The sequence below is a fragment of the Falco rusticolus genome, chromosome 8 (assembly GCF_015220075.1).
Source record: "Falco rusticolus isolate bFalRus1 chromosome 8, bFalRus1.pri, whole genome shotgun sequence".
Lineage (NCBI taxonomy): Eukaryota > Metazoa > Chordata > Aves > Falconiformes > Falconidae > Falco > Falco rusticolus.
Genome location: NC_051194.1, coordinates 56,960,878 through 56,971,076, shown reverse-complemented (window position 1 = coordinate 56,971,076; position 10,199 = coordinate 56,960,878). Strand labels below are relative to the sequence as shown.

Below are 10,199 nucleotides of genomic sequence, written 5' to 3'. Positions count from 1 at the left end.
CGGGTTTCTGTCCCAATCCCCCCGAACTGGTGGCACAGAACCTCCCCCAGGTTTATGTCTAGTGAGATCCTGACGTCTGTTTCCCCGATTTCAGGGAAATTTTCTTCGGCTTTACAGGCAAGAGGCCTCGGGAGGGCCGGTCCCCGGAGGGCTGGGAATGCCGGGCAGCGCGGGGCTGTGCCCGGCCGGGGGCGCGGGCACGGCGGCCCCCCGCGGTGCGGACCACGGCTGCGGGACCTGCCGCTGAGGTTGGGCAGCGGGCGGGCCGCCCCCCCTCATCCCGCATCCCGCCGCCGGCAGCGCGGCCGAGGGGCGTGAGGCAGCGGCCGGCCCGTCTCCTCAGGGCGGGGGGCGGCGGCGCATGCGCACGGCGGGGGGCGGTGACGGCCGCGCTCTTCACGCCGGCGCCGGCGAGCGGCAGAGGCGGCGGCAGCGGCGGGAGGGCCGGGGCCGGCGGGGAAGAGCGAGGTCCGCCATGGGGACGCAGGGGACCGGGCGAAAGCGGCTGCCGAACCGGGAGCGCCTGACGGCGGAGGACGATGCGCTCAACCAGATCGCCCGTGAGGTGAGCGGCGGGCGGCAGCCCCAGCCCCCCTCTCCCCCCCGGGCTCCCCCCGCCGCCGCGCACGCGCCCCCGGGCAGTGGGCGCAACGGCCGGCCAAGGGCAGGTTGATGAAGCGCCAAATAAAATTCGCATTAAATGGCATTTGTCCCGGCGGTGTCGGCTCGCTTTATGGTCCGGGGGCACCGCTTCGGTCTGAGCCGCTTGGAGCGGTTATCGGTGAGGGAAGGGGCTGCGGTGCCCGCCCGGGCACAAACCCCTCCCTGCTCCAGCCCCTCCTGAGGGAAATTAATTGTCTGCCGCCGCCGGGCTCGGCGTTAATGACTGAGGGCCAGAAAATAGGCCACTCGGGGGGTTTGTGGATACGTATAAATGGAAAAAAAGCATAAGCCAGAAGACTGGGAGATGATGCTGGGTGTAGGCATAAGTGTACAGTCTAACTTGGAAACTGGCTTATATTTATTTTAATGAGTTAGGCTTGCTGCTGGCGAGACGCGGCATTGTGCTTGGTCTGACTTTAAAGGGTTTAAACCAGCCTATGGCTGTTTTCTCTCTGCCTCTTTATTCTTACTTGTTGTGTACAGTTGCATTGGTTCAGTGGCAAACTGGATGACCCGGATTCGTTTTTTTTGCATTTACTGGATCTGACACAGGTTGTTCAGCATCTTGGCTCTCACAATCTTCCAGTGGGGGGACATGGGCAACCCCCAGCTGTGGTGGGGATAAGTGGCTGTGGGGTTGTTCTTCACCGTGTCTAAGCTGATCTGGTGTGGACTGCTGCTGGTGGTGGCCATCCTCTTCCTTCAGCTGGGGCTGTGTGTGTCTCCTCCCTGCCTTGTGTTGGTCTGACCCTAAGATGGGTTACCTGATAAGTTGCTCTTCTAGAAGAGATTTAAGTCTCCCTTGGTTTCCTTTCCTGAATCACAGTTGCATCAGGGTCAGATGAATGCTAATGTGCAATTTATTTTTGGTAGCAACTGGCTGATAGATGGAGTTAGTTGTAACATTGTGCACCTCGGGTATTATCACTAAAGGCAGCCCTGACATGGGAAGCCTTTACTATTATTGTATACCATTTTGAAGGGGTTTGTAGCATCTTCGGAATATGCACAGTAGACAAATTCCTGCGTGAGTGATTCGGATAGTGTGTTTCCTGAAGTCATGTTTTCGTGGCAGTATCATGAGAAGATGAGAAAGTTCCTAGGGATGGCGTTTGAGGTAGGAGGACAAGAATGTTTCATGTCCTGGACATAAGATAGCAAGTGAGAGTGATTGTGCTGTGCCTTAAAAGTTTGAGTCACGATAATGGCCTAGGAATTGCTTTGGGATGAGAGTTAAAATTCCCTGACTGTGTCCTGGCTGTGCTGTTACTTGAGCAAGGAAAATGACAGCCTACAATGCGGCATAGGTTGTCCTTCTCTGTTGCACTTCTCCTGCTTTCGCTTTTTTTTTGAGCTTATATACTGCTTTCCCCTGTATTGTGCAGTGGTTTGAGGCCTCAAATATTGTACTGTTTTCTGGGTTTGGGTTGGTGGTGTGTTGGTGGGTTTTTTTTCATCTTCTTTTCTTCTGGGGATTGTTTAAAGGACAACTCCACTTGGTCAAAAAGCCCAACACAAGCATGTCTTTTATCTTTTTCCCTTGAGTGCTAAAACTGTGAACTGCCAAGTTCAAGGTTCAGCATTTTCCCATATTATTTTAACTCTTTGCATTACTCTGTCTTGGGTTTTATGCACTTACAGTAGTTTTCTCGTTTAACTGCCTGTTCCCTGCACAAAGGATCTTGGATGAATCTTTCCATATGATATTAAGAATTCTTAAAAGGGTAAACCAAGCGTTTTGTCTCCTCCTAATAAGGATGTTGAGAGTCTTCATGTTAGGAAGGGTACAAGGGTAACTGTTATTTTGGCTCTTCCAGCCTTCCTTGCAGGTTGGTTAGGCAAAGCTGAGACACAGATGTATTGTGTTTGTGCGTAGGTTTTCACCCTTCTTTTTCCTTTGGTCTTTGGTCGTCTTTGTTATCCTGAAGCCACAGGTAATGACTTGCAAGTCATTACCAGATTGTAGAATATCATTTTGCTGTGTTCAGGTGGGAGCCTGAAAACATCCAAACCAGGTGTATTCATAGAGGTACTTTTACCTTGGGGTCTCTGGGAGTGAGTTGAAATGTGTGCATCTACTCTTCTTCTGGCTTTCCTTCAAAAGGATTGTGCTGCTTTGACACATTCTGATTTTATTTTGTAATTGTCAGAATATCTTGAAAAATCAACAGTTCTCGCTATACCATGTGCTCCTATAAGGGCACATTAAGACTTAAAACTCTTAAAACACATAAAAACTCAAAACTCCGGCCATTTGAAGCATAAATTTTTCTGAACTTGCAACCAGGATGTCTTGCTGTGTATGCATGGTCTTGCGTAGACTGAAAGAGAGCCTTGTGTGGTGAAGAAGGCAGTCCTTGCCCCCACGGGATGTGAGAACATTCTTAAGAGGAAGCAACTAAGCAAGCAGAAGGAAATTGTAAAAGTGAAGCATATTGTAGTGACAAGATTTTAGTAGCAGTATTAGTCATGTTAATCAGTAGTAGTAAGCTTTAATGTTTGAGGCAATTTCTGAACTAGATCAGCTGCAAGTAGTTTATCACTTTGTCTAGACCTGTTTAGAGTAGAGATAGAAGGTACAGTTACTGTCAACCACCTTGCCCATCAGAGAAGAGTAGTACTGTACCACTAGATCTGACTGTTGAGTTTCTGACTTACATGGTAATTAAATGGATGGTAAATACATAAATATAGTTAACATAAGAACATGGTGTCCTGAGTTTCTAATGGATGCAGATGACTGCCACTTGGGATTTGCTGTATGCACACCTACCTTGTATCGCTAAGGTTGTTTTTTTTCTGGGTGTCAGCTCTTGCAGATGAGAGCAAAGCTGATCAATGATGGTTTTGTCTGCTTTCAGACCCGTGTTGACGCCAGTAGATTATTCTGTGTTTAGGTCAATGGAAACTTTTGGGCTATTTTATTCCTCTCCATTAATACATGCCAGCAGTGTTTGCAAAATCTAGCAGTTTGATACTCCTCGAGGTCTGTGCCAGCACAGCCATTGGGTATGCGTACTGTGCAGTCAGTCATCTGTCCGTTCACTTGGGCCAGTGTACGTGTGGTTCAGGAAGACAGAGTCCTGGACCTTGCAGGGACTGGTTTCCTGCTTTTATCCTGCTTGGGTTAGATGAGTTAAATGTGATAACTTGAGACATTGTTTCTAGGGCAATTTTTTTTTCCTTCTTGTTTCTAGGGGATTTTTTTTTTTCTTGATCCTCTGCTATGTTCTTTGCTAGCTACAGTAATAATGTGTTAAAAGAACAGAATGAACTTTGCAAATCCAATGAAGGACTGCTATCTTTATAAACAAGATATTTCTCTTATAGGCAGATAATATTAGATACTGGGTTTTGTTTTGAATGATGAAGAACAAGGTAAAGGTAAATTTCTTGGTCTTACTAGGAAGGTCACTTACACCTTGTTTTGCTAGTGTTTTGGAAACCAATATGAGTTATACTGCTCAGAAAAACAATCCTGCCTTGTGATATCCATGCTAGGAATCTTCTCTTTTTCATCCAGGAATTTACACAGTAGAACTCTTTAGCTAGTAATTAATTCAAAGTTAATAATTCAAGCAACATTAGCTTTATTTTTACCGTTAAGGAAAGTAATGTTACAAGCGTTGCTGCTTCAGTGTTTTTGTGCTGTGTGTCATTTCCAAAATTTCAAGAACTGTCACCTACATACTTAATTACTTTTTAAATAAATGGCATGATCAATTTATGGACTGTAAATTTGATTGTTTTTACTTTGGGCATTGACATGCTGTCTTAGCGATCCAAAAATTGGCCTGTTACACTCCTGTGAAGGAACAGAAAGTGTAGCTGATAAGAAATAGTTCAAAATGCAGGTGAAACCAGCTAGCCAGCTTTATTGGTTATGGTGAGAAGGCACTAAGTAACTTTGAAAGCCTACATTGGAGTTTCAGGACCAGTGAAGAGATGCCATGATCACTGTATGTGGAATCTAAAGGCCTGGCTTTTGAACTGAGGGGATAATCTGAGGGAGGATTCTCTGGTTTATACAACAACCGGGGTGACTTTGATAAATAGAGATGGAAACAATTTGGTACAAGTTGAAGCTAACGCAGAATGGATATTTATATATGGGAATGCAAGCTTTAATGAACTGTTAATGCAAGCCAGAGCATTTAAAGCAGTGTATTCCCTAAGGATGTACTAGGTAATGCCCGTGTAAGGTGTGTGCCTGGTTACTATAGTTGAACTTTTTTGAGCAGTATTTGGCATTAGAGATGTGTGAAGACTTTTATAAGCCAGATAAATACACCAAAAGAAACCTTTAGAAAGTTTGTTTTATGTAGCATCAGTTGCTTGTACTTGACTTACATTCTTCGCTTCATTACTTTCTGCCTTTGAGTGTTAACATATCAGCGCAAGAGAACAAATGATGTGGAAAAGCATACCTGCCTCGAGATCTCTCTTCTAGAATAGAAAGTTATGAAAGCAGGGGATGCTTATGGAGGGCTTGACTTGGCCCTGTTGATCTAAGTACAGGAAGGAAGGAGGACTTTTGTAGGCAATGCTTGCAGTGGGGTGTGGAGTACTGTTCCAACATTGAGATGATTTTATGTAGCAAATGTGCTCCTCTTTATTGAATGCTCCTTTTTCCTGATGTTTTATGTCTATATAGCCAACAAATGGCATTGGCGTCACTTATAATCTTTCCCAAAGCAAATGTGTGAAGGAGCAGCTTTGGATGATTTAGGTAAGGTGAAAACCTTAAGACCCATCTCATTTTAGTTAAATGGGTGATTGTAGCCTGTCTCCTAATGCAGTCTGCCTAACAGTATGCCTATTGCAACTTTAAATAATTAGTTGCCTGTTTCTGTGCCCACGCCTGGCCTGAGTCCTCTTCAGCTGTTCTCTTGCTCTCCGAGGAAACAGCTGTTTAGGAACTGTGATTCCTATTTCAGTCAAGCAAGACACTACTGTTAGGATTAACAGCATGGGAAGCCCAGCTTTTTTCTTTGCAAGCCCAGATGCTGAGCTTGTCTGCAGGATGTAAAACTAATCATTACCTCATCTAGAAGGATGTTTTTCCAGGCCTGTTGCTGAAGAAAGTTGGAGCTCAAGTGTACTTGCAAGGCTTTCAACACTGTCCAGTTGGCTTTTTTTTTTTTTGATCCTTTGATTGCAAGGAGCATCATCCACATAGCATTTTGGGCTTGTGAAACAAGGTATTTGTCCCTTCTGTCAAGTCAGCAGGTTGCCAGGAGCAGTGAATCTGTCTAGCTAGACATAAGCACTCACAGGCAAACCTTAAAATAGCAGCTCTGAAGTATCAGCTGTTGTCTCACTTGTGTTGAAATACTTTTTGGGGGAGAAGTTGCCCATGGGAGTGGGGGGAGGAGGGAAGGGAAAGGAAACTGCAATAAGCCAAATTTTCCTTCAGATAGTGGTAGGGTGGCTTTGAGAGTTTTGGTTTGTTTGGTTTGTTTTTTTTTTAATACCAGAGATGCTTCTGAGGAGGATAAGTGCATGGTCTTTTCATTGTGGAGCTTACTCTGCTTCTGGTGTTACCTGGTGCTCTTGCTCATCACCCTGAATCTACTAGAGATGAGTAGCTGGCCTTGCACATCCTAGGAAAAACAGCTGATGTTTGGGCTTTCATAAGACAGTAAAGATGAGGGAAGTGCTTAAGGGCTTCTTATGGGAAGACCCTGTAACCATCTACTCCCAAGACACTCTCCCTAAAGGGAGCAAGGAGTAGGCTGTAAAACTTTCCCAGCTAAAGCTGGAAAAATAACTTGCATGTGCATTGAAATGAGACTATTACATTGGTTAAAAATATATTTAAACAGCAGCCGTATGAGTGGACTTGGTCTTCAGTCTTGCAAATTAGTGTTGGCCAGTTCCTGGTGAACACGTTTTTTATACCAGGGGTAGCTGAGATGAGTTGCTGTGGCGCACATCACTGCGGTTCAAGGTTACTGTGACTGCTAGATTCCAGCCTGGCATCTTTGACCGTAAGTCTGTTAAAACTTAAAAATAATGTGCTGTAAGGTAAATTGCTGCTGGTGAAGAGTGCTGTATGCTTCTTCATCCGCTGCCTTGTGAGGAGTATAACCTTGTACAGGAGAATGAGACTAGTGACTGGAGACAGTGATCTCCTAAACGAAGTAGTCTGATGTGCTGGAGCTCATTTGCAGGCACTCTTTGGTGGTTCTCCATCCTCAGAATACCTATGTTGCTGGTAGGTAGCAAGAAATGTAAGGTAACCCTTAAAGGCCTGGTTGTGGAAGCTTTGACTGTTGAAATTAAAGCTTGCTGTGGCATGGTAAATATTAAATAAGGTAATACCTCACTGGTAGGAATCTGAAAGTTTTTGTTGGCCAGTTGTGTGAAGTTCAACAAGGTTCAGAGCCGGATCCTGCTCTTGGGTCACAGCAACCCCACGCAATGATACAGGCTTGGGGAAGAGTGGCTGGAAAGCTGCCTGGCAGGGCATTCAAAAAACGTTTGGCTTTCAATTTTTTTTATATCTAACAATAAAGTTTTAACAAAACCAGCTATTTCTGGGTTAAGGGAAGGTTGGATGTTTTGGGTATTGAGAATAATTGCACGTAAAGGGCACAACCCTGGTCTTAAACTTTGGAGTGACTAATTCAGACTTGGAAGCTCCACTGAATAGATTGAAATAAGTTTGGTTTTTATTTTTTTTAGTTTAGGGACTAAAGATACTGTTTGGTGCCAACAAAAATGAGTGTCTGAGCTAATTGCTCATTAAAAATTTCTGACCTAAAACTGGAAAGTTGATTGTTTCATGATGTACTCTCAGTAAAATATCCTGAGTGATCTGAGAAGAGGTGGATTTGTTCAGTTGCATCTGCTTTGCCCTTCTGCATGCCTGCAGCCTGTGAGCCAGCAACTTGGCATGGGCTGTGGTTTTATCCACCTAAATACTGCTGCAGTGCTTAAGTGTTCAGCTGGAGACAGCGGACAGGGAAAGTGATCTGATAGTGCCAAATCTGAGCTGTGTTCCAGTCTCAGATGTGGTGAGGAAGCCTTTTCATTTCCGATTGCTTCTAGCTCCTTGCTGGTTTGTCACTGCTCTCTTTCACTGCTCTTTTCTCCTTCCTGCATGCTGCTTTTGTGTGCAAGATGAGAGTTTCCTTTGTGATACAGCTTACTCATGACATTATACATGCAAAATCACTGGATGCCTTCTAGTTCTTCAATGCTTTGTGAGTGTCTGTGCTACGAGAAAATATTTAGATTTTATTTTTGTATTATATGTTGCTGTACAAGAAATCAGAGCCTTTGGTAAACCATAATTGCCAGGTGCATCACCGCTGCTGTGTTCCTATTTTTAATACCTGCTAATTAGGTGGGGAGTGCTTGTTATTTTTGGCATGTGAAGAAATGCAAAAACAACAGTTAAATTTCAGAGCAACAACTTTCTTTCCTCTTAGCTGTCAGAAGGTTTATGTGGATGCGAGTGGATTATTCAATTTTTGTATTCAAACTTCTATTAAAGAAACAAGGAAGATGGTATCTGCAACTGCTTCTGGCTTCCTCAAAAATAGATTCTCAGAGTTGGGGATTTCCTACCATAACATCATTATTTGCAGTTTTTATATGTAATTAGTCAAATTGATTTATTTTTCCCAGAACAGAAGAGCTTACAGGAAGAGAGTTCCACAAAAGCTGTTTATTTGTGTGTTTACTGGTTTAGCTGGTTGTTCAGTGACTTCATGTTTTAATATTGCCTGCAATGAAGTGATGATGCCTCTGTCCCAAGTGGTCCCACTGGTGACTCTTTGCAGACCGTTCTCACAATCCCACAGATCTCTCAAGTGCAGAGATCTGCACAGACAGCAAATAGAAAGGAATAATCTTTCTTCCCTCTTGGTCTCTGCTGTTGCATATCTTGTGACCTTTCCCTTCGCCAGTTTCTGATTTGTGGTTTGGTTTTTGGGGTATTTTTTCCCTCTTTGCCTTCCTCCTTTAAGTACTTCCTACATCCCAAAATATCCTTTCTCTAATCCCGCATTTGAATACCAAATTTAGTTGAGTCGGTCTACTTTTGCCAGCCTCTTCCAGTAGACAGAGATGGAATACAGGAGTATCTGGCATGCTAAAAGGCTGGGACAGGTTTTTAAACTCGTTCCCTCAGGTCAGATAGATTTCAGGCATCCCCACTTGGGTTTTCTAATTATGGAGCATTTATCAGCTAACGTACTAGGATGACAGGAGAGCAAGGGAAGGCTCTTGGTATGCTTCACGTGCAGAAAAATCCCTGGGCTCCTGTCTGCTATCAGACTCTTGTACCCTAATTTTTTCCCTGTTAAAACACACATAACTTTATATTCAGGTACTTCAGATATGGCTGTTCATACTGGTGCCAATGTATTACAGTCTTCACATGCTAACATAAATCATATTTGCTTTTGCTGACTATGGACAGTAAAAGATAGCAACCTACTGTTTGGGGTTTTTTGTGGTTTTTTGTTTTTTTTTTTAATCTGTGTATTGTTTCTTGTTTCTGGTTGCTAACTTGAAGCTCTTTCAGTTGAGTTGCTATGAAAATAGTAGATATAACTTCACGTGTCTTTAGAAAATAAGTCAGTTTAAATTGTAATGGTCTACAACCCTATTGCTTTGCTCTGCAGCTGTGCATTTCACATAAGCCTTTTTCTTTAAAATGTCTGTTCTCCCACATGAAATGTGTGTGTGCTGGTCTTGATTTTCTTCCTTCGCTGAATGTGTTGCTGAGCTCTGACAGGATTTACATTGACAAATATGTTGAATCAACATCTGTTGAAAATTGAAGTGGGCTTTTGGGACATTTTTTGTGATACCCAAAGGTCATGCTATTCCATTGTCTATTAAACATGAAATTTAAATCTGCCCTGATGTGAAATGAGTACATTGAAACAGTGATGTGACCTAACCTTTACATGAACTGTGGAGGAATCTAGGGGCTCTGGGAAATAGTGTGCTTGTGTGTGGATACAAGGGATAATGTTGGTATATGTAGAGAATGTTTTATTTATAGAGGGTTAAACTCTTTTAGTAATATTTGTACATTCTTATCTAATTACCCTGGTGGAAAAAAAAATATCATTATTTGGTGAACTAGAGCAAGCAGAGAAGGGTTCACTGTATGTCCTGGTAAAATGTTTTTGTATCAGTGATGGAATAAATACATACTGTCAGACTTCGCAATTTTCAGGCTAGCAGAGAGGCATCTGGTAACACAGAATTTGTTGTCTAACCGAGCAATCTACAAATTTAGCCTCAGAAGGCAAAGAGCAGCGTGTTTGTAGTGAGTTTTGCTCTCAGCAATCCTTTTTTTTTTTTTTTTTTGGGGGGGGGGGCGGGCGGGGAGTTCAACCTGTTAATACAGAAGCAAGCTTCTTACAGAGATCTGCATTACCTAGAGTTGCTTCTCTGAGGTCTGCTACCTGTGCTGCTGGCATGGCAAGGCTTCTGTTTCAGACTTTCCACTATAAAATGAATACAGTGTATCAAAAGATGAGTCTAATGTCTTAGAAACGAGATCTGTGAAT

General features: G+C 43.5%; 1 protein-coding gene across 15 annotated transcripts in view; it reads left to right on the top strand.

The window, feature by feature from the left end:
• The first annotated feature begins 406 nt into the window (after positions 1 to 406).
• The window catches only part of LRRFIP1 (LRR binding FLII interacting protein 1), a 112,146-nt gene continuing 102,353 nt past the window's right edge, over positions 407 to 10,199 (top strand). For 5 of the 15 annotated variants that reach the window (XM_037396650.1, XM_037396645.1, XM_037396653.1 and 2 more), the window contains exon 1: positions 418 to 565. In XM_037396650.1, the coding sequence (XP_037252547.1) occupies positions 476 to 565 (90 nt within the window). In that variant the 5' untranslated portion in view covers positions 418 to 475. Of the gene's footprint in view, positions 566 to 10,199 lie in introns of all 15 variants that reach the window. The other 10 variants (XM_037396665.1, XM_037396663.1, XM_037396661.1 and 7 more) reach the window with 5 other exon arrangements.